The 24,515-nt window shown below is 42.6% G+C and overlaps 2 protein-coding genes across 5 annotated transcripts in view; one reads left to right on the forward strand and one right to left on the reverse strand.

The window, feature by feature from the left end:
* grin2bb (glutamate receptor, ionotropic, N-methyl D-aspartate 2B, genome duplicate b) overlaps window positions 1-16,330 on the forward strand; it is a 95,613-nt gene extending 79,283 nt beyond the window's left edge. For 2 of the 4 annotated variants that reach the window (XM_070973195.1, XM_070973203.1), the window contains 3 exons: window positions 285-472; window positions 6,708-6,946; window positions 9,700-16,330. In XM_070973195.1, coding sequence (XP_070829296.1) covers window positions 285-472; window positions 6,708-6,946; window positions 9,700-12,102 — 2,830 coding nt within the window. In that variant the 3' untranslated portion in view covers window positions 12,103-16,330. The remainder of the gene's footprint in view (window positions 1-284; window positions 473-6,707; window positions 6,947-9,699) is intronic. The other 2 variants (XM_070973211.1, XM_070973219.1) reach the window with 2 other exon arrangements.
* Window positions 16,331-18,679: 2,349 nt separating this feature from the next.
* LOC139348245 (uncharacterized) lies at window positions 18,680-22,246 on the reverse strand. Its single transcript, XM_070988214.1, has 4 exons — window positions 22,180-22,246; window positions 20,759-20,894; window positions 20,356-20,485; window positions 18,680-19,233 (listed from the first exon to the last, which is right to left on the reverse strand). Exons 2-4 carry the CDS (start codon window positions 20,871-20,873, stop codon window positions 18,891-18,893), a joined length of 588 nt encoding a protein of 195 aa, XP_070844315.1. The 5' UTR covers window positions 20,874-20,894; window positions 22,180-22,246; the 3' UTR covers window positions 18,680-18,890.
* Between the last annotated feature and the right edge of the window lie 2,269 nt (window positions 22,247-24,515).

Raw genomic sequence — 24,515 nt, forward strand, 5'->3', positions numbered from 1 at the left:
TGGAAATCAATAACTTTTTAAACTCAGTTCAGCTGCTTAAACAAACAAACATAGCTGCCTCAAAATTCTTAGTTTATATTATGTCTATGTTTCAGAAATTATAAGGAAATAAACCCATAGAATTAAGTTATCCTTCACCGTTAACTATTGAATAGTGATGATTGAGTGAACAAGGGAGTGATTTTGGACACATTCATTCACCGTCACTATGATGATTGGAGGCACAAGAGGCTCCAGAACACAACATAAAGGTTTGCATCTCACACATTTCCTGTGCTCTGCAGTAAACTGGATGCCTTCATCTATGATGCTGCGGTGCTGAACTACATGGCGGGCAGAGACGAGGGCTGTAAGCTGGTCACCATCGGGAGCGGAAAGGTGTTCGCCTCCACCGGCTACGGCATCGCCATCCAAAAAGACTCAGGCTGGAAACGAGCCGTGGATCTGGCCATCCTTATGCTGTTTGGAGATGGTGAGGACTTGAATTGTTTTTATTTGAATGAAGCAGCTTAAAATAGTCCAGTGAAAGTCAGGACTTTCATAGTGGGCACGAGGGCCATGGTTCCCCTCAGGTTGCCCCTCAAAAAGTGATGTCCTCCAGCTGATTTTCTCCTCTGCCTTTTTCTTGTAAATACAGTTTTTAGACACCAGTGTCCTCCAGTGTTCACTGAGAATCAGCATCAAGTAAAATGCTGCACACAGAACCAGTGGTGGGTTCGATTTTGAGTTTCACTGCAGGGAAACAGGGCTATTTATGATGACAAATGCAGCCATCAGGACACTTCCTGATGTGCCAATAGAGTGAGTGAACTTCTGACTAGAGGAAGTGACCTAAGAAGTACAGTATTATGTGCCTAATGAGTATTATAGCTGACCTTTTTTTTTTCTTTTCATTTCACTGATATACTTTAATGGGAGATAATGGTTTAAACTGTGTCCTATTTTTTTTGTAATATCCTCACAGTGATTAGATAGGGCCTAAACATTATTACACTATCTCTAAACAAACATTAACTGCCCTTCAGTGTTGAGTCACTGTTATAGCTTTCAGGTAATAAAGCATAATTATCACTCAGGTTGAGAATCTTAAATTGCAGCCTCATCAGTGGAGTGAGGTCAGATATATGGAGTGGAAGTAGCTTTGAAGGAGTGAGCTGCAACTCACAAGGCAGTTGGTGCTTGTTATGGTGGGAACCCAAAAACCTGCTGGTGGATCCCGGCGGTCCTCGAGGACGTCGAGCTGCAGGATGAGGCCTCCTGAGCCAGGTTGGCACAGTTCAGTCCTTACTGAACAGCGAGGCACCGGCAGGCCTGAGAGACTGCAGCTGCTGCAGTCGTAGAAGTGAAAGCATCAGTGTGAGTTTGTTTGTTTGGGAACTCAGGAGGTTCTGGCATGGATAGGAAATATTGACCTATCTGGAGACTGAAGGAAATGCATCAAACAGGGAGACCGTGGTTCTATTTTGATTTGTCGATGCTGTGACTCTCAACAAGGAGAGTTTTGCAAATTTGTCATTGACAGGATTTGACTTTGAGAGCTTTCCAGTATGAACCACATGCTGATGTCTACAGTCTAAATTGTTTTTAGTCTTGGTCCACAAATTACTTTACCACTGTGTTTGACAGATTAAAAGTAAAATCCCTCCTTGATTTGGACGCGTGTGGAGTTCTAGGATATTCTTCCTGATAGCCACTAAACCTCCTCAGAAGAAGCAGACATAAAAGCTGTAAAGCTCTGCCTACGATTTAGAAAAGCGCATAAATAATTTAAACCCTTTACCACCTCCAATGGCTGATAAGTGATGTGCAGGAAGAGCAGGAGTACTGGGAGTGTTCATCACCAGCACATGTGTCTTTGTGGAAAATATGACTGTAGCGCTGTGACACCAGCATATCAATTCAACAATACGGTGGCAGGATATCGCTGACTACACCAGCACCTCATCATGTGAGTATTTACAGGTTGAATCCAGGGTCTGTATCCCATTAGTATATTGTGTACCGCATGTGCCGCATAGCAACACTCTCAGTTTGTAGGTCGGCCAGCTGCTGTTGTGTGTTTTGGGTAGTGACCGAGAGAAGCCAGCAGGGTGTCTGGCGTCACTTTGAGAGAATGACAAGTGCAGTGATCCACGAGGGCCTCTGCATCGAGCTGCTGCTCCATCATGATGAGACAGGCGAGCCAGTTGTGGTGGTTTGTGAACATGTTTTGGATGCCCATTTGGCACCTCTGTTTGAACAGGTTGGAGCCGCACAGACATTCCCCATCAGTGCAGACAGTTAATGAGACAGTAGGCCCACATTATGAAACAGCACTCGCATCTCATGACTCTGAAGTGCTGCAGTGTTGGTTTGAGACTTGAACTGCAGCTGAACTTTAGCATTTTGTTCACACTGGAGATGAAGTGAACACATCAGCACACACTGCAACAGGAAATTACAGTTTCTAAAATATTACAGGAGACTTTCAGTCTGCGATGTAGGATTTGTTTTCTTCACACGTTCCACTTAATTTGTTTTCCCTTTGACATTTTCTCATTCGACACATGGACGCCTGTTTTGACGTGACTTACATTCACCTATCCGCCATGTTGTGCTGTGCTGTGCATTATATTGTACTGTGTACATAACTTGCTTTTTTTATTTTGCTTCCTCTACTTTTACATATTGTTGTGTATTTATTGTACCTTTTGCACTGAAGGAGCTGCTCTGAATTTCATTATACAGGGTATAATGACAATAAAGGCATTCTATGTGACAATGACTTAACTGTTGCCATGACAACTGAGCAGTTGAAGAATGCAAAAAACTTCAGAGGTCACAATGTTTTTGTCAACTTCTAAGTCCAAGGTCGAGAATTAATATTTTGAGGTTGAAGGTTCAAGACTACACTGAAGGTTTAATGTCGGCTCACTGATAAAAACACACATCTGATCATACTTGGTATTCACTATTCACAGGATTCAAAAAACATGATCTGGACATTGCTACTATTGACTGATGTCACTTCAAAAAGAAGCCTGCGGTTAAGGAGCCTTTTTTCTATTTTCTGACATTTAATAAACCCAACAATTAATTGATTCATTTAGAACATAATCAGAATATCGGTCAGAAATTAAATGAATCGGTTGATGCAGCACTCGATCTATCCACACTCGTCAGTCTTCAGAGTCCTTCGGCAAAGAGCTGAAACATTTTGTTGGGGGAGAACAATTTCTCTGTTGCCCTTTAACAGGTGCCAGAAAGTGACAGTGGATGGATGAATGTTGTAAAGTACACTGATTGTTGTTGTTGACTGACTTTTGCTATCAGAAACGTAATGAATGAATGCATCATCAGTTACTCCTGTTGTAGCACAGAGTGTCCTGAGTTTCCTTCATTTGACAGGGCAAGTGTTGCTGCCTATGGAAAGGAAATGTGGGTGCATGAATGCAGAATAAGAGATTTTAAAATGTATCACCAGCCGTGGATTAGGCAGCTCTTTGCATTTTGTATCTTCATGTAAAAGAGACGACTCTCCCTGCTGTGAATCCTTGCCTTTGGAATACACCTACAGTAATACTCCACCTCCAGAGATTGTATGTGCTCCATACGGCTCACCAGCTGCCAGACCATGTATTGCACACTGACACACACATACACACACACACACACACAGTTGCCCTCGATGTGCTATCACTTTCCATCCCGGTGTGTGTCACGGATGGACGGGTCAGTGCAGAGAGAACATTCACCATGAATCAGATCTTTAGGAGCCAGATCGACTCAGACCTCGACATACTCTGTTGAGCGACGTTCACTGAAGTGCCAGTGTGTGCATGTATGTGTGTATGCAAGATGTGTGTGTTTGTCACATGTGACTGTGTGCGTGTTTGGTTGTGTGTTACCCAAAGATCAGACAACATGTCTGCACAAATTTACCAAATGGAAGTAAAGTCTTATTGTTCTGTCAAGTGAGTACATGAGGCCCGCACATCAGACATTACCTCTCATTACTTCATGTAGACTGTTTGGCTGTCAGCACACATATGTTAGTCCAGGTTTAGAGATCAGACTCATCAATGTTTGCTCATATCTGTCATGTCCTATTAAGAGTCCAGATATGACCATGATGTAGGTCGTATGTGCAGAGGGACAGGATCAGCGACAGCCTCCTTATGGGGAGTGCAAAACAGATACAGGATCAGGAGGAATGTGGGAAAAGTGTTGATGATGGAGGAGAGGGATGGGAAAAATGATGGATAAGAGTGGAGGTAGGATTAGAAAGTGGAAAGTAATTAGAATAATATAGATTTCAATTATATTAGAGATTCTGCTCATTGATCCAGTTACAGTTCTTAATCAATTCCTATTGTGCTTGAATTGGGTTCATATTGTGGGGTCGATGACAAGTACATACAGATTTAAAAGCATTGGGTGTGCATCCAGCAGAGCGTTTACACTACCCTCATGTCATTGTCATTAAATCTGCAGGCCAGTAATAAGAATCAATAGTGTCAGAGTTGACACTTTGGTTCTAAATGGGAACCAGTTTGCTGTTCCCATTGCTGGTCTGGAGATGTTCAGATGGATGTTTGGTCATCCCTGGAATTAATTAAAAGCATCTAGCCTTTTTGTGACTGTATTTGTTTCTTGTTTTTTGCTCCTGTCCTTTTTTTGTTTGCTTTTTTAAAATCTCCAAATCTTGCTGGGGCTGTCTTGCATGACTTATGCGGAAAACATGACAAATCAAATAAGCCTTTTTCACTGCAGACATTTAGCCTTGCCACAGCAGAACAAAACACACGTTTTACTAATAACATTAACGATGGTTCAGTGAAACAAGATCGATATCACTCTACTGTCTATGCATTCAATATGGAGCTCGGGACAAGAGGTAATTAGCTTAGCTAGCTTAGCATAAAGACTGGAAGCAGGGGAAAACAGTAGTCTGGTTCTAAAGCTGCCACCTCTAAAGCTATTTAATTAATATGCTGAGAAACATTTGTTTAATCTGTACACAAACAGAGATGTAACAATAAACATTTGTGGTTTTATGTTTTGAGTATTTTGGGTTTTAAATTTTGTGTTCCAAGTATTTCATAATGATCAACACCCAGCCAGTGATTTTCTTGAGTCATCACAGTGAGGATGCCAGGTCTGGAACCATTGTGCAGAGACCCAGTGGTGGGTGACATGGACAGAGATTTATATCACAGTATTTGTTTGTTCATTAGTTTTTTGTGGTTTTTTTGTTTTTTTTTGGTTTGGTTTTTTTACAGTATTATATCACATTGTTTCAAAAATAAACGCGATTCTAACTCTTTTCACTCTGTTAGCAATGTAAGGGAGCATATCTTAAGAAAGAAAAAATAATTAAAAAACAGATTTTTATTTTATTATAAACGTGATTCTAACTCTTTTCACTCTGTTAGCAATGTAAGGGAGCATATCTTAAGAAAGAAAAAATAATTAAAAAACAGATTTTTATTGGCTCCAAATAGGAATGAAAATGAGGTTTAAACCTACATGTTTTTTGGAAAGACCCATAATGTAGGTTAACTGTAGTGTGATTTTTTTTCTCAGATTTAGACAAGGAGCAGGATTAGGCTCCTCAACAGCAATTCTTTGGCAGAAAACCCAAATTCAATTCAGTATTCCTTGTTTGTTTGTTTGTTTGTTTGTTTGTTTGTTTGTTTGTTTGTTTGTTTGTTTAGGGGAAATTCCTATTCACAGCAGCACCAATGAAGTGGATAGAATAGTACAACAAGTGCATGCAAGTTAAACACAACAAGTATATACAAAAGGGTGGAATAAAAAGAAAACGTCATCCTAAAAAAAATTGTAAATAGTATTTACAGACTGTTATGTACCGGTAGAATATATGAGAACAAGAGTCAGTGTGCCACAGGGCATGTGTATGGAGTATGTTTACATGTGGCAGCAACAGACACACTTATTATCAAAGCAAACTCAGAGTTATAGTGAGGAAAAAACTAGTAAATGGATGAAACTGCATCATGAGTTACAAACACTTTCTCTTCCTGAGGTTCATTTAAGTAAGAAAGTCTTAGTGAAAACTTGTGAAAACAGTTGTCTGACAGACACGCACACACACACACACACACACACACACACACACACACACACACACACACACACACACACACACACACACACACACATACACATCTGTACACAAAACATTGTTATGCAAGCACTGGGAAAATATATACTCCCTTGATCTCACACAGACACACACAGACAACAGACCATCGGTGCAGATCAAACAAATCTCTCTGGACGTGTCCTCCCCCCTTAGCAGTCCCCCCCCACCCACCCCCGTGGAACTGAGGGGGACACATTTTAGGGGGCGGAAACACTTGTCACATGACTACACACACACTTCCTCCCTGAGGACTGTCGATCCCAGCAGGCAGTTGTTTTTTCCCACAACAAGGAAGGGATAGCCTTGCATAAGCAATCCTTAATGAGGAAGATCCTCAGGGGACCTTCAGTCAAAATAATGCAACATGACATTTGTTGCACGTACATAAGACATGAGCTGTTTTTGGCATCAACTCCCCATCCAAAAAATGTGTCCTCTCTTTTTGCACTCACACTTACATTTTCACCTACGGGCAAACTCCTGCACAAACATACACACAAACAGTCGCACCAACACGTTGAAACAGTAACCTGTGTGCATGTGTTTCTGCTTCCTCCAGGTGAGATGGAGGAGTTAGAGGCCCTGTGGCTGACAGGCATCTGCCACAATGAGAAGAACGAGGTGATGAGCAGTCAGCTGGACGTGGACAACATGGCGGGGGTCTTCTACATGCTTGGGGCCGCCATGGTTCTGTCATTAATCACCTTCATCTGTGAACATTTATTCTACTGGCAGCTGCGCTTCTGCTTCATGGGCGTGTGCTCTGGAAAGCCTGGGTTCACCTTCTCCATTAGCAGAGTGAGTGTACTCGTGTTTTATTTAAGGTCTGACCTCTGTCCTCCTGACAAAAAGATCACAATAGCGGTTGTTCTAAAACCACTGGCTGCGGTTGAGGTGTATCGAGTTGGTCAGGGGGATAGGGTGACTCACCTGACATACCTGTGGCTTTTTTTAGCGCAGACAGCCGTTACACAAGAGAAAATTATCCTGCGCTATATGAGCAAACAAACCCTTCACCTATCAAATGTATAGAAAAAAAATGTAAAAATGTATTATGTTTTTTTAATTATTATTCATTTTACAATAATGTAATGTTATTAGTAGTACATAAATGTGTTTAATTTATGTGCCTTTCAAAGATACTTACTCTTTATTAGAATAACCAGAAAGGAAGAGATTTATAATCATCATGTTTGACTTAAACATTTTGTTTCAAAATATATTTAATCCGAATTCTGAAGGTGTGAAATATGAAAAACTCTTTACAGAACAGTCACACAATTAACCAGTGGAATCTGTGAGGTTTTTGGTGTAACTGGCTGCAGATGCAAGCTTGAAACAGACAAAAGGCATTTACTCGAAGTAAAGGTGTAAGTATGCTCAACAACACACATCTGAAGTCAAAGGGTTTCTAGCTGTAAAAGGGTTTATAGCATCACTATCTGCTATCAGTGACAGCGAGACCAACCAGCATCCGTCCCTGACAGGGTTAACAAAGCCCACGGTCTTTGAGAAAGTCTGCTGTTCATCAACTAAATGTTGCTGAAATAAAAGCTTCTTACTACGCTGCACATTCTCAACCGGTGACCTGAAGGTGTGTTTGTGGATGTCGGAGAGCTCATCTCAGCGTGGTTACGACTCTGTTCAAATGGGTCACTTAACAAGGTGTCTCAGTGTTACTGATGCAGGCTGTTGAGGTCCATATAAATAATCACGGCAGGTGTAATTCATTTGCATAATGTTACCTTTTAAGAAAGGGGTCAGGGGCGTATTGTTGTTGCATGCAAACAGTCTCGGTTAATATTTTCCTGCGAAAAGGACACTGGTGTTTATGTGTTTGGTGTTGAGGCTGAAGGTGTTTCTAATTGTAATATAATTTGGTTTATTCCCACTCAGACCAACCTGAAAGAACTGGAAACACAAATCTGGCCTTGAGCACTTCAGAAACACACACAGAAACATTTCATTTTTCTTTGAATTGGCAGCAAACTGTCTCTCTTTTTAGACTCTGAAACTAATATTTTTATGCAACACATAAGCACCCCTTTCTGCATGGTAGCTTTAAGATTCACTCTAAGCTCTAATGTGCTCGAGACTAACTTTACTTGTTGTATTACAACATCCATTTTCAGTGCATACACGTTTCAAGTGTGGCTCCTGTTACTCAGCCAGCAGAGTCAGATATCTTTTGTATATTTCCATGCCTCGTTTAACACTGTGCCACATGGAAAAAATATCAACAATAGTGCAGCCCTCAAGAAAATTGCAGTTCATATACAGTATACTGAAAGAGTAAGGATGGACAGATGATGAGACCACAAAGGGCTAATAAAATACAGAGGAAGAAAAAGAGATCAGTGAGAGTCATGATAAAGAATAAGACTGGCAGCAGGACAAAGGCAGAGTAGAAAGGAACAGACACAGCGTTGTGCCAGTAACCTCTGTTCTATTACCTTTCACAGCAGCTGTAGTAGCTATAGATGTAGGGAGATAAAGACCGACAATCCCATTGGAGCGTCTGCCGCTCACCCGAGCACCCGGAAACAGAGATAAAACAGACACAAAGAGAGAGAATGGAGGCATGAAAGGAAAGAGGGTTGACGATTCAGATTCATGAATGTAGCTCGGTGACGGGTAAAGTGACTAGGAGACAGAAACTGTTTCTGACAAGTTGACGCCTTTGAGGAATGTTGGCCCGCGCACTGGCTGATGGGTAGTGTGTCCTCAACCTTTCAGATTTGGCTGTTGTCTCGACCACAGATTCCCTCAGCCCCCATTTGAACACGCTTGTTTGACTTCACTTGCAAAAGGCTTTCCCCTCTCTTGAAAATCCTGCTTTTACCACGGTTTAAACAAACACACACATGTTGATGGATAATGACATCTGAGATAGAGAATTCATAACGCATGTTTCTCGGATATCAATGGAGAGTCTGACAAACTTTTACGTAGTGATTCATTTCCTTGACAATGTGTTTTCATGAAAGGAAAAAACAATTCACAAGGTGGAAAGCTAGTGGCATCGGTGTCAGCTGAATTTAAATGGCATTGATTAAACTTATTGATCGGTGGTCAAAACCATGAGCTTACTGCCCCCCTTGTGTTATCAATCAAGGCTTTGATCTGCTCGTTCACCTCTCCCTCAGTTCTCTGCATCTTAGGTGGAGTGCTGAGCAGCTGAAGGGTCCATGCTGTTCCCCCGAGAAAAGTCATTTATGAACTCAGCCTCTATTACTGTTTAATAGTGTGTAAACAAGAGGGTGGTCAAAGACGACATGGAAATGCATTAACCTCTCTCTGCCTCTGTCTCTGTTTGTGTCTCTCTGTCTGTCTGTCTCTTTATGTGTCTGGTGTCTGACTCTCTAACATTAAATCCCCTTTGGTTGTCCATTCCTTACTACTGCCACACATCCACACTCTTTACTGTTGTTTTCGTCTCACTCGGGCTTCATATCTTGCCACTCTCACTCTTATTCTTCCTTCCTCTCGTGGCCTGTCTCACCCTCTCTTTCTCTCTCTACCTCCCTTTTCTTGTAATTTTCATGCTCCAGGGTATCTACAGCTGCATCCATGGGGTACAAATCGAGGAAAACAAGTCAACCATAGACTCGCCCTCGGCCACCATGAAGAAGAACATGAACAACACCCACTCCAACATCCTGCGGTTGCTCCGCACTGCCAAGGACATGACCGCCGTCCCGGGAATTAATGGCTCTCCGCACGCGGCTCTGGAGTATAGCCACAGCGGTCGTGACTCGGCTATCTATGATATCCAGGAGCACCGACGCAGCTTGGTAGGTCACCCTGTAGACTGCAAGTCAGCGCCGCCCTACATGGCAGAGGACAACATGTTCACTGACTACATCAGCGAGGTGGAGAGGACTTTTGGCAACTTGCCCCTGAAGGACAGCAACCTGTACCAGGACCATTACCTGCACCACCACCCGGCCTCGGCTCTGGGTATGTCCGGCCCCCCGCCTAATAGGCCGCGTAGCTTAGGCAGCACTAGCTCGTTGGAAGGGGGCATGTTCGATTGCGACAGTTTAGGGGGAGGGGTAGCACCCATCTTCACCACCCAGCCCCGCCCCTCTATGACTCACAGAAATACCAATAAATTTGACCTGATTGCTGGCCACACCCCTGCGGATTCCAACCAGGGCGGGTTCAAGGGAAGCAATGTGTATGGGAGGTTCTCTTTCAAAGGAGGAGCATCCAGCACGGGGCTCATCGGGGGTCATGACAGGTACTGTGGTGGGGGAGGGGGAGGATCAGGGGGTGACGATGGGAACATTCGCTCTGATGTGTCGGATATCTCCACGCACACTGTCACCTATGGCAACCTGGAGGGCAACAACAAGCGGCGTAAGCAGTACAGGGACAGCCTCAAAAAGAGGCCAGCCTCGGCCAAATGCAGACGGGAACAGGACGAGATAGAGCTGAGCGGCTTGAGGAGGAGATCCCACCACCACACCGTCCACCACCACTTCCCTCATGGACCCCAGGCACACCGCACGGTCTCACCTCCCCTGGAGCGGAAGAGGGGAGGAGGAGGGGGTAATTCTTCACCTTACTTGTTCCGCAAAGACAAAGAGAATCTGAGGGATTTCTATGTGGATCAGTTCCGCTCCAAGGAGGGCAAGGCCAAGTGGGAGCAAGAGGGTGGAAGTGGAGGAAGTGGTGTGGGCGGTGGTAGCGGTGGCGGTATCTGTAAAAGCTTAGTACCTGTAGAGGACTTCCTCAAAGGTAAAGGCAAGAAGCCGGAGTGTAAAGCTGGGCTTGGCTCAGTGTCAGCAGGGCAGCAGGCTCACACCTGTTGGGAGAAGGGGGTCTCTGGGCTAGGAGGTGGGGGCATAGCAGGGGGTGACTGGGAGTGTCGTAACTGCCACAGTGTGTGTCATCATGGTGGAGGTGTAGGAGGAGGTGGCACGTGCGCACCTAGCGGAGTTGGAGGTACCAGCAGTCGCCCCAGCTCTGCTAGCTGCAAACGCTGCGACTCCTGTAAGATCCAGCCGAGCAACCTTTACAACATCAGTGAGGATAATAACATGGTGTTCACTGGAGGGAAGAGCAGCATAGGACCCAGCCAAGCACAAACTCAGGCACAGCGCAGGAAGCTAGGGCCGGGTGGGAGGGTGTTAAGGAGGCAACACTCATATGACACATTTGTGGATCTGCAGAGAGAGGGGGCAGGCCGCATGGGAGGGGTCGGTGGAGGCGTTGGGGGGCAGTTTCCTCAGCCCCGAAGTGTGAGCTTGAAAGAGAAAGACCGCTTCATCGAGGGCCCCAGCCCTTACGCTCACATGTTTGAGAGGTATGCAGGTGAAAGGGAACCTTCCTTGTTCGGAGGAATAGGCGGGGACAGGGCGAAAGGAGGCTCCTCCTTCAGCTTGTTCCATGGAGGCGAAGGTGGGTTGCACCAGCGGTCGGTGGGGGAGAGAGACCTGAGGGACAGAGATAGAGCTATGATGGGAGGTGGGGGCTGTGGTGGTGGTGGTGGTGGTGGTAGCAGAGGGGCCGGGACTTACTCCTTGTCTAAATCTCTCTACCCAGATAAGGTGAACCAGAACCCCTTCATCCCAACCTTCGGTGACGACCAGTGTCTTTTACACGGTGCCAAACCGTACTACATCAAAAAGCCACAGACGCAGCAACAGCAGCAGCAGCAACTTCTCAACAACAGCCGGGGAGGAGGGGACTTCCGCGGCTCCATGGGAGTGACTTCCTATTTGCCCGCGTCTGCCACAGCTGGGGTGATGTCCAATGTGGCTCCCAGGTTCCCCAAAGAGCTGGGTCTAGGTGGGGTGGGAGGGCCCTTGGGGAACCACCACGGGGCCAACAAACTACTGCCAGGGGGCAGGGACACGTTAGGTTTGGGGCAGGGACAGAGACCATTCAATGGTGCCAGCAATGGACACGTTTATGAAAAGCTCTCCAGCATTGAGTCAGACGTCTGAGGGTGAAGACAGAGGAAGAAAGACAGAGAGAGAAGATGAAGTGGGTGAAGAAAAGAGGGGGACAGAGAGAAACATGCCGAGGGAGAAAAGAGAAAGAGCACAGGCTGATGCCCTCTCTGTGCGAAGAGAATACTGTATCTGCTGTTCTCACTCCAATAAATGGAAAGTATTTGGACGATGCACCGAGGCCACTGCAGGCTAGGTTGTGGTGAAGTCCAGCAGGAGACAAGTTTTTAATGAGAAGAGAGGATTCTGGTGCTGCTCCGACGCTCAGAGAAAGATAGTGAGGGAGGGAGGGAGGGAGGGAGGGAGGGATGGGAAAAAGTGAAATAAAATCTCTGGCCTCTGCTCTCTTTACATGCTCATTGTCTTTCCCTCCCTCCTGCAGTTCTTTAACACCAAAACAAACATTTTGTTTAGCAATGGAAAAACAATCATGAATGAAAAATCTTCTGTTGAAGTAACAGGGTAAACTAATAATTGTATTGATAATGTTGATAATATTATTGAATATTATTCCAGTGTTTAATGATGATCGGTTTAGTTTGTTTTTAAATTTTATTTCTTTAAATAGTTCATGTTACATATTTGTATGATGTTAATTCTTTCTTAGCTTACCAATATTACAGGACACTGGTAAACAAGTTGTCAGTGCGGATCTTTTTTAGGTTCCTGTAATTTGGACTCTTCTTTGCTCTTAATTCTTCATGTTTGATTTTTTTATACTTTTCTTACTTTCGAGTGCTGTGAAGTGTATGTGAAAGGCATGACTTGCTGGGTACATTCTATGTACTTATAAATTTGCAAAGATGGTCTTTTTTTCAGCTGCAGAAGCAACATCATCATACTGATTTGCCGCTTCCTCTCGTTTTTCTGCTTGATAGAACCCAAATGGGTCTCACATTTTGAGCTGGATGTGCCTTAAAGGATTAATACTGAATTTTTTACACATAAGATCTGTTTCGTTGGTAGACAGATCCACCTGCAAATGATAAGTCCACTGATTTGAGAGTGACTCTTGGACATTAAGCAGATAATACAAAACAAAGCATACAAATTGCTGCAGCACAGGAAGCATAAATTCCTACATAGATCCCCAACAATAAAGGTAACCAATAGCAGGATCACAAGGATTAAAACCACAGTGCCATGATGAGTAAACATTCCTGTTTCCCCCTAAAGTCAGGTTCGACAGAACCATGCCACCATGTGTGAAGAAACATGGTTTAGAAATAAAATTACAAAGTCTCTTCTTGTACTGTTAACTCCTCAATTAATCTAACTGCAAGTCAGTTTCCTTTAAATCATTTACTAAGAAGCTCAAGAAGCTCTATCACTCCTCATCTCCTCAAACCTTACTGTTCATTTTTGTGTAATGGATGACCCAGGAACCGGCTACCCATTAAATGCATGTAAATCACATTTAATGTCCACTAGTTGCACTTGTTGCGTTTCATTGGGTCAGACTCAATTGGCCGTGACAGTTTTGCTGTTCAAGACAGGAACATAATGGACTCTGAGTGAGGCCTCCATTCCCGGGATGAGCAGCCCAGCACGTTAATTATTTCATGATTGCAGCTATAAGCCCTGCCTGCTGTATTAGATGGTCACATTCAAATGTTGGGAGGAGGACCAGTGTGGAACATCTTCACTCTGCAGGTGTAAAGGCCCACAGCAAGCCCCTCATCTCAACCACACCAGTACACAGTCCCAAACAATCCCATGACTTACTGTCATTATTCATAGCTTTCTTTATGCTCACCTTTATAGCATGACATTCGATTCGAGTGTTTTTAGCTTAGAAATGAGGAAAATAGTACTATACATCTTCTGAGTAGTGTTCTCCTATGATTCAAAGGTTTAGTTTGACATTTTGGGAAACACGCTTATTTGCTTTCATGCTGAGAATTAGATGTGATTTCACTCTCGTGTCTGTACAGTAGCTATGAAGGTACAGCCGGCTGCCAGTTAGCTTAGCTTAGCACAAAGACTGGAAGCAGGGGGAAACAGTCTGGCTCTATATAAAGATCACAAAATCCACATACCAGTACCTCTGAAGCTCACTAAAATATTATATGTGATGTCTTGTTTGTTAAATTCATACAAAACCCACAACTTCTAATTTTTACACTTTTATAGTTGATGTCTAAATTAAATGAAGATAAATGTGTTAATCAGTGAGCTTTAGAGGTGCTGGTAGGTGTTTTTTGTCACCTTTGGACAGGCTCCCTGTTTCCCTGTTTTTAATCCTTATGCTAAAATAAGACAAGATAACCGCCTGCTAGTTTCATATTTAACACAAACATAATGTCAAACTATTCCTTCAAGCTAATTTCTTACAGTCAAGAGAACCAGGATGATAGAAATCTATCCCTGGGTGGACTCAGTCATCATTTCTCCCACCATGTTGCTTCACCAAACAGAACATAAAAAATTATTTCAGCATGTACTGTAACCTTGATTTCTCCCTCTGCCGGACCATAATCTGTTTCACATGCTGAGATTTTGATGAAGGAAAGAATTTGCCCTCAAGTGCAAGGTCCTGTGTGGATTGTGTCAGCTGCGGACATTTGAGGAGAAAAGGAATAAAAGAGGAAGGCAGGACGAAGTAAACAGCATCCCAAAAGCAGGTGGTACATGTAGTGAAAAGCATCGCCTTCATTACCGATCGACTCGTTGTTATTTTTATCAACAGGCGCCTCCAAAACCCACAGCCTCAGACACACAGGTCATCTCTGCTCAAACACATAAAGACAAACATAAAGGTTTCATTTACAGCCCTCTTTGGTATTAAATATTATAAGTTCCATCTATTAAGACGACTATTCTCCATTTTCACTTATTTATTGTCACTCAAACCTGACTTAGTCATTTTGCCAAACCAAATTTGAATACCTATAGCACAATCTGTCTGAATGGGTTCAATATTTAGTCAACTGTACATCCCAGTCAAAACTTTTGAAGACTTTCTTTCTCTTGGTTGACAAGTCAGTATGTATGATACTAGGGCGTCTCTAGTGTTTGTAAGGACTTGCATGTATACACTTTTTCTTTATTTCTGTTTTTTAATCTTAACTTTTAGCCCAGACAAAAATGGGTGTTTTTGAACAATATTTGGAATTTTATCAATTTCATTGGTACTGATGATCCATGTAGTACTGTAGGTGTGTGTGCGTGTGTGTGCTTGTTTGTGCAAGAGAAGACACCGATCTAACAGTCAAAATTTTGGTTCTACTTCAATAAATAATGCTAAATTGGTTAAAAATTTCACTAGGATAGAAAACACTTTTTTTTATTCTTAATGTTTTACACAGATCAGTTTTCTTGATAGTTTGTGTACATGCTTTTAAACAAGATTGAGGTCTTGATTAATACGTTCATCATCACTGAAGAAGCCTTCTTCATCTCAACTACTTTTCCTTTTTTTCCCCTTTGAATATCTGGGTATGTTTTATTATTTCCGTTAATGTATGTGCCTGAATACATACGCTTGATTACCTCTGTGTGTGCTCATATGGAAGAGAGACAGAGTGTGTGAGAGATTACTGTTTATTGTACGTGTATTATAAAGCTGTATGTAAATACTTTACCTCACACTCATGGACTTTTGATAAAAAAAAAAAAAAATGTACAAAACGGCAGAGAATAGATCTATTTGGGATAAATCTTTGATTCGTAGGTCCCCTTGCGAAATTGCTTTTGTATCGACTTCAGGCCAGGATATGTGCAATCAGTTATTCTTGCACAGATGGTGTGCACATTTAATAAGTCAAGGTTTGTAATGTGTTTTGATTTTCTTTTGGATTTGGCCAAAGACCAGCCAAGACGGTTGTTTTCTCAAAGGACAAAATGTCAAGCACTATCACTCACTGGTACGCAGAAAGCACAATAGATTATCTGTTGCATTTTTACAAGGTAGTCTCTTTTTTCCTTTCTTTGACTAATCTTCTGTTTTTGTGTTTTACCACAGAAGATCAAACAACTCCATCCCTGAGCTGTACAGATTGTGAAAAATGTACATACGACAAAAATCTAGCTCACGCTCGCATTTTTTGTATGGAGAGAAATTACTTGTGTGAAGAGAGTATTTCAAATTTGATGGAATATTTAGTAATACTGAAAATGAGATTAAACACAGTCAATGTGAAAATAAGTGCTGAGAAATATTATTCTTCTGTCTCTTTGGAATAAAGGTGTTGAGTATTAATAAAAAACAAGAAATCTAAAACTTATTTGTCTTATTTTATTTCCTCTGCAGCATTTTTTTTTTTTAATCATTTGTTGGATCCACAGGTTGGCAGCAGGTAACAGGACTTCTTTCATGTGTGTCATGTTTATATTTGACATTTGAATGCACTGAGTACATGTTGCAACAAATCATATTATTATGTCCCATAGATCATCAGGGATCCAAGAGCAGATGAGTGCCATGTTCTGCTTTCACAGCGTCATCTGTTTGCTCCTCTCCATCTCCTCATAAACTCTCTTCATGTGAGATTGGTGTTACCCACCATGTCAGACAAGACAAGAGAAAATAAATAAAGAGGCTTGAGAATCAAGTGCAGAGCAAGTAGGAGAGGGGGGAAAATATATATATAAGTGATGCAAACTGAACTGAGCAGCAGAGATCAAAGCCCCCAAAAACCTCACTCCCCCTCGCTCCTCAGATTCACTCCTCTCAAAGCCTTGTCCAGCAACAGGAGTTATTTAAAGAAACCTGCAGGTTGGAAAATGTACCGATGCCTTGTGTGTATAGATTTTAACATCTGCAGTCCTGGATGCTGACACAGAACAAGGTGAGGCGGTAGAATTAATCTTTTAATCAGTTTGATCTCCTGCTTCTAAAAAAATCCTCTCTTTTCTATTTTCTCTCTCAGCCGTCTTTTCTGCTTACTTGTTCGCTCCTTACACCAACCTCAACAACCTCAGGATGCAACACATGTAACTACTTCTTGACAATTAACTGTTACCTAGCAACTGGCTCTTTTTCCAGAGATGGGGAGGGATGAGGGGTGAGTGGGGGTGTGGGGGTGGGGGGTGGGGGGTGGAAAGAGAGAGATTTATACAGTATTCCCACAGCATCTTAACTGGATTGGATGCAACAATGCATTGACAATACAATACCAAAATGGAAAGTACAGCCTGAGCTTAACGCCCACACATATCACTGTAGAGAGGAGAGAAGAAGAGAAGGAGGGAGAGAGATGGAGGAGGAAGAGGAGGAGGGGTGGTTGATGTACAGATTACAGTATGATGAAAAAAGGAGGGTTGAAACACATGCAGGGGAATCACAGGGAGACAAAAGAGCACATGACAAGCAGCGAGTGTGCAGATGCAGGTGTAAAACGATGGCACACTGCAGTAGCCTACGTGGTGTGGATGACGGGTGGAGCTCTAGTGGAGAAGCGGAGAGAAACCGGTTGCTGCAGAAACACTTGGCAAAGTTTTAATGAAGGCATAAAGTTTGGACGCCTGCGCCCACATGAGCACGCGCACGCACGCGATCACGCAAGCAAACAGTATAATAATGTTAGCAGATAATAGGCACCCCCTGCTGGGCTCACGAGGACCACTCCTGACTTCAGCTGAGCAAAAACAAAAGATCAAGCCTCTGTGAATCAGTGATTGGGTCATTTCTGATTATCACAGCAGGCAAGTACTGACACCCGGTGGCAACAGTGGCATCCTCCGGATACTGCATGTAGTTCAGGACGTGGTGCACAGGTAAACAGGAGAATGGACTTGGTTTCTCACAGACCCTCCCGTCTATTTACTACTGGAGTTTAAGGCAAAAGGTAAAGGAACAAAGTGTTGATCAATGCTACTGAAAAAACAAATGTAAATTTAAAGTAAATGAAGTATTGGGAATTAATTTTCTCTCTTGTCTTCTGGTGAAATCACAAAGGCTTTTTTCATGAATATACCTTTTTTTCTCCCTTTGTTATATTTTTTCTTCTTTTTTTTAAGTAGTACTGCACCAGTTAGCAAGGCACCTACATGAAGGACTCACATGAGACCAGATTTTTACAAGAAGCAGCAGACGCTGGGATATCCTGATTCAAGATTGCAAAAACACTGGATCCAATAACCTTGATGATATCATCTGAGGGTTTTTTTTTTAACCCCCTGACAATACAACTGTTTTGACAGGCTGAGTAGCTGGTACTGTTTGAATATGGAGATGCAAAATGTTCACTGTTAACTAAATAAATAAGACAATAAATAACTGCTCGGTACAATTTTGAAAATCGATTCTTATCCTGCTTCTTCTCACACTAGCAGAGATGAATGGATTTCACTTTTTCAATTTAGTTTCAAAAAAGCCACTTTTCATCACTAAGTCTTCACCTGCCAATCATGACAAACAGGGTAAAGCCAGTTATGTGGGTTATTTATTAATAACACTTGGCGTCTCCATATTTAATAACATAAAGCTAGAAAATAATTTTAAGGATGTTGCAGAAGTGTTGAAATGAGTCAAGAAAGTGATTTAAAAAGTCATTTAATAGACATTTATAGTGTTAAAGAAGGAGGGGTGTGTGTTTTCTAACTTTAAACTCAGTCTGACATCAAGAGCAGGACAGTGATTTCGTGATAATCACAGTTTATTGGATATGAGTTATTGTCTAATACAAACCCTGATCATCACTCCTGGTCTCACAGAACAGGCAGTGTCTACGCTGCTTATAGTGCCATAGAGTCACTTTACAAACATGAAATCTATACACTTTGAAATGGACTTCTTACATTATGTAATACTAGCAGAACCTCTCTGTGTGTCACAAACTTCACTTCCCTCCATCGGCGCGTCTCGCCCTCTGAGCCAGCTTCACCTCCCCGTTCTGGAAGACTCTCACCCGTCTCCTCCTCACCACCCTGCTCCCCCCCGGCGGCCCCGCTCTCCCCGTGGTCCTTGGGCTGTACCGGGCCAGGCTTGCCATCTCTCCTCTCAGGCTCTGAGGGGCCAGAGCTCGGCCTCCCCCTCCCGCCGTCTCTCCCTCCTCCCTGTAGCCGTAGTGACGGAGGAACGGCTCCAGCGTTGCTAGGCGATGAGAGAGCTCGGTGATGCGCATGCGCAGTAGGGACACCTCTCTGAACAGGTCGTTGACGGACTCGGACAGAGGGCGCACCCTGCAGGACGAGCGGTGGAAGGTCAGCTTCACACGACAACACACGTTTATAAGAATACTGATGGAGGACAGAACAAGGCAAGACCTGAACAAAGACATTATAACATCCGGCTCCAGCTCCAGCTGTTATGTAAAAGTTATCTGAGCCAAAGGCTGTTACAAACATTTCTCCAAGCTGCCAGGAACAAAAATACAAAATCCCTTTATTTACAGCTAAATTTCAAATATATCAAGTCCAAAAATAAAATCAAATAAAAGTGAAAAAATAGTCAGAATCAGCCTTTAACAGCGCATCGTGTGTAATTGTAGATTGTATACTCTTCCTCAGGTCATGGCATTTTATGCAAATGAATTGTTTGCCTGATGTTTGTCTCAAATTGCCTCACGGGGCTCAATCAAGTGGCCTGTTTGAACTGAACTCAAATTGAAATAGCAGGAACATGACCTCTGTGTCCTCAGTAGCTTCAGGTTGTGGTGGTTTGAAGAACTCTGGCTTATTGTGTGCTGTGGAGAGATGTGGGCTTCATTTCCTGTCCTTTTTTTTGGCAGAGGCTGGGCGTGGTTCTCCAGGTGTCTGGGAGCTGGCTCCTACACAGCTGGGACTCATCACAATCTGCACAAAATAAAGACTGTGGACAGCTGAAGACTTGTCACCAGATTGATTCTGCTGCTCAGTGGTATTGTTGGCCAGTTACCAGTGTTACCAGTGTTTGTTTGTCCAGTGTTTGTCCCAAGCGTCTCATCAGTGTCTTTTTCCTTTTTTGGAGAGAGGTGAGGTCAGTGAGGTCACCAGCACCGATCTCCAGCCCCAGTGCCTCTGCCACCATGCCGCCCAGCCTCTTGCCTCCAGCTGCTTCAAGCCTCCAATCCTCCACCACCACCACCACCTTGCTTCACCTGTGCCTCCATCACCACGTGCTTAGCTGCTCATGAGCAGCAAGCAAGTGTGATACTTATGGACAGATTTCAATGAGACTTGTGGCAGAAACAGTTGTAATAAATGTTTGAAAAGGAGCTACTTATGTAAAAGTCCCAATAAAATGTCTTTGAAGATGTAATGAGGCAGAATAAACCCAGCTTATGCTGCTCAGCCAACATGTGTTCATATATATTGTGGTGTTACCTGGAGTAGTCAGGCAGCAGGGTGCTGGGCTGAGAGTGCAGGTACGTCTTGATCTCATTGAAGATGCGTTTTCCCCATGCGTCTAAAACTCTGGTCACACTGCGCACGGAGGCCACATTCACACTATCAGCTGAAAGCAAAACACCATCAGACTTCGACTGAGGGCAAACAGCCTGAATGAATCCTGAATATTATTGGCCACTAGGATTGGCACATGTGTTCTAATCATTCTGAGCGCCGAGTTATCTCGTGTCTGCAGAGTTTCTTAAATGGCTGCATTTCATTCAGTTCACCCGTAAATTATCTTCAGAATTCACAACTTCAAACGCTTTTTGTCACTCAGTGATTTACAGGCCGTCGTATCTCTAACACGCTTGAGATCAAACAGAGGCTTGTGATTTACCTCCCTCTCTGTAGTTCCAGTACCCATAATCCAGCTCATTCTCCTCGCTGGCTGAACGGGCCCCTGTTGCCATGGCAACCACCATCAGCACCATCAACAGAGAGGGAGGGGCCATGACAACAGACAGATACTCCCCCTTAAAAAAAAGAGAAAAAGTGTTGAAAGTGAGCAGATAAACTTTTTGACATGTTTTTTTCTTTCTTTGTTCTTTCTTGTTTTCTTCATTCCAAACAGAAGAAAAACATTAAAGAAGTGATGAAACACAGACTTCACGTGTGCTTCATGTGCACCAGCCCCAAAAACTACAGCTTCCATCTGAGCTGAAGCACAGCAGCATGCAGATGTGCACACACAGCTGGACCCAGTGCTGGAAAGCTCCTAAATACATTTGAGTGAGATAGTTAAGAGCAAGTTTGATATACTTCAACTTTTCTTCAGTATTTTTACTTTATACTTTTGCTTCCCTACATTTACTCAACATTCCAGTTAGAAGACATAGAAAACGTATGATCAGTTTATAAAATATGATGCATTGTTAGAATGGAGCTAAAGAGCTGTTCATAACATTCTTAATGTTAATGATTAATCAGCAACAACACGAAATACAGAAATTTCTTAATAATCCTTCTGTTCTTTTTAGATTTGTTATCAAGCTTGATGCTCAGAACATTGCACATTAAAAACCTTCTTCCACTACGGTCTGTACTTTAAGTAATGTGATTGCAGAGTGGAAAGTAACTAAATGCATTTAGTCACTGTGTCCCTGCACAGACAATGAGATGCCTTCAAGTCTTTCAACTCATAAATCAATGTGATTACAGCTACTGCTACACTTTATGAGGGGCTGGATTAAAAAGAATTCAACTACTTTGACTGCAGGCCTGAAAGCAGCTTTTTATCACTTTTGTCAGTGATTTGTGTCTTTTATGTGAAGAGAATGGCCGCAGTCCAAACTACAGAAAACATAGGAAGTTTTAAATCTTTTTTTTTCTCTAATCCCATGACTCCAATTTGAGTGTAAACAAGAGAGGAGGTGAAAGCAGGCGACGACAACAGAAGAAAAAAAGAGCAGGATTATATCCCTATGACAAAGCCTGTGAATCATACTGGACAATAATAAGCCGATGACTCATTGTTGAGGTATTGCAAATGTTTTCAGGGAATATGAATTTGGAGGCCGATCAGAGGTGCAGTGAAAATTAGCTGTGTAATAATCTAAAGCAGCTTGTTTCACATCTGGCCAAGGGAATCAACAACACTGAAGCCACAAACCAAAAACCTGTGCCTTCACTCTGATGACTGTGGCGTGTGTTTGCACTGAAATAAAAACATGGTTAACTTTGCAAGCTAACAGAGCCCTGGTAGAAGTGTCACAGGCTGGAGAGCGTTTGGGAAAAATGAGCAAATGAGCAGATACTCACGACTCGAAATGATGATGATGATGATGCTATGCAGGAAGTCCTTCTCCGGTCTGTAGTTTGAATGCGTCTGCTTCTCTCGCCTCTGAGCTCTGTCACTGCCCCGTTCTTCTCTCCATATTCCTCTACCCTACCCCACCCCCCCGACCCCCACCCCTGCTCTCCCTCTCTCTCTCTTACTCTCTCTGATGCTCTCTCCACCCTCGCCTTGCGGCTGCAAGGCAATTATGTAGTAGGTCCACTCTAAAAAACTTTAATCTTTACACCCCAACGCAACTTCTCTCTCTCTCTCTCTCTCTCTCTCTCTCTCTCTCTCTCTCCCTCTCTCTATCACACACATACACACACACACACACACACACACACACACACACACACACACACACACACACACACACACACACACACACACTCGTTGTGACATCCAGCTGCTGCCAGATGTGTTGTCCTCTTTACCTCTTTATGGAACAGACAGGTATATGTGCCTGAGGCTATAATGTCACCCTGCCACAGGATCCAGTTTCAAAAGTACTGTGATCTGCTCAAAACTTGAGTTATGGACCTTTTCTCATCTGTCTCTGCTTCCCACTATCTGCCCTTTACCCTCTGAAAAGGAGCTCAGAGCCTCAACGCACCTCACAGCTGTATTTTTTTTTAGAATTCTGCCAAGTAAAAGAATGCAGAAAGATATGTTCTTTTAGATGTGAACGAGAGCAGCGCAGAGTATTTACTCTTTGTTTACCGTGTTTAGGAAAGAAATAAGAAAATAATAATAATAAGAGGAAGAAAACATGATGCAGTTTTACAGATTGAACTTTCAACTGTGAGGCAATAAAACGCTGCTTGAATTAGTAACATAAAAGGAGAATATAATTATATACAGCACCTACACTCTGAAAGGCGCTTTTAAGCACTTTTAATACTTTAAGTACTTCCCAGTGGTGAAAGAAGTATTCAGATCATTTAATTAGTAAAAGTAGCATTACAGTACATTATAAAAATTCTCCAGTACAAGTAAAAGTCCTGGATTTTACTTCAGTAAAAAAAAGTATTGGCAACAACATTTATTACAGTATCACAAGTAAACATAGTCAATATGCTCAGTGGTTCCTGTTAGTGTTATGTTATTATGTTATTTTGATCATTATTGTTGAGGCATGAACAAGTAAGTTATGTGGAAATACAATTGGTTGATTGACAGAATATTTATCTACAATTATTTTAATAATAAGATAATTGTTTAAATCAAGTTTTAGATTAAAAAAAAAGCCACATAATTGATGCTTCTAGGTTGTATCTTCCAAGACAGTGAACTGAATATTTGGGGGGTTTTGAACTGTTGTTCAGACAAAACATGAATAATCATAAACTTTGATATTGTAGCAGGTTAAGGTGACTCTTTTATTTACCTTTATACACTTTGGGGTAGTTAAATCTGTATCAATGCATTGTGTTCTATGAACTGATCATGTGTTTTGTATATGATTCTGTTTTCTGAAAAGTAACCAGGAATAAAGAGCTAAAAAAGTACAATATTACACTCTGTAATGTAATCAAGTTGAAGTATAAAGTAGAGAGAGAAACTCGAGTGATGCTCAGAGCTGTGGTACAGTACTTTTGCTTACTTTCTACCACTGGAGATTTATAAAGTCAGGGGATATTTAATTCATAATATTTTCAAGCAAATAACATGTTTTCTCTGCTCCATTTGCAGCATACAACAAGTCTTTACAGCCAATCTGTTCAAAAAGATCAATCTGCTAATCTACCAATGGTTTTGTAGAGTGAAGGATTTGCACAACATATTTAACTCCCCGGGAAAGAGGGAAGATACGGAGCGTAGGAGACGGGATATGAAATGGAATGAATTATTTCTTTATTGACTGGCATCCAGATGTTATTCCAGTCTTCTCTCAGTCTGTTTTCATGCTGCGGCTGAGGTGAGGTCACAGTTGGCCATCAATACAGCCAGAAAGAAAACGGTGAAAAGTCAAGTGTAGAGGTTGAAGGAGGCTTAAAGGGGTGGAAGAAAAACAGACAGACAGACAGACAGATGGGGTTAAATAATACTAACTGCACTTCAACATCTGTACATCTCTCCTGGCAGCCTCAGAGAGCGATCCAACAGAGTAACTGCTGCGAAGAAGCCACTAGCATTTACAGCTGGTTCACATTAACTACAGGCAGTTTGTCACCTTCAGCTGAATTCCAGCCTCTCTCTCTCTCTCTCTCTCTCTCTCTCTCTCTCTCTCTCTCTCTCTCTCTCTCTCTCTCTCTCTCATCACTTTTGGGGACATGACATAGACTTAAATTCCTTTCCTGGAGACTTAACCTAACTT

Source organism: Chaetodon trifascialis, chromosome 2, assembly GCF_039877785.1.
Source record: "Chaetodon trifascialis isolate fChaTrf1 chromosome 2, fChaTrf1.hap1, whole genome shotgun sequence".
In the NCBI taxonomy this organism is placed as follows: Eukaryota; Metazoa; Chordata; class Actinopteri; order Chaetodontiformes; family Chaetodontidae; genus Chaetodon; species Chaetodon trifascialis.

Coding starts and splice junctions, on each gene's coding strand:
- LOC139348245 (XM_070988214.1), bottom strand. CDS start 20,873: ATGGCCCCTCCCTCTCTGTTGATGGTGCTGATGGTGGTTGCCATGGCA. Junction 20,486..20,758: donor CTGGAACTACAGAGAGGGAG/GTAAATCACAAG, acceptor TTTTGCTTTCAG/CTGATAGTGTGAATGTGGCC. Junction 19,234..20,355: donor CTGCTGCCTGACTACTCCAG/GTAACACCACAA, acceptor CTCGTCCTGCAG/GGTGCGCCCTCTGTCCGAGT.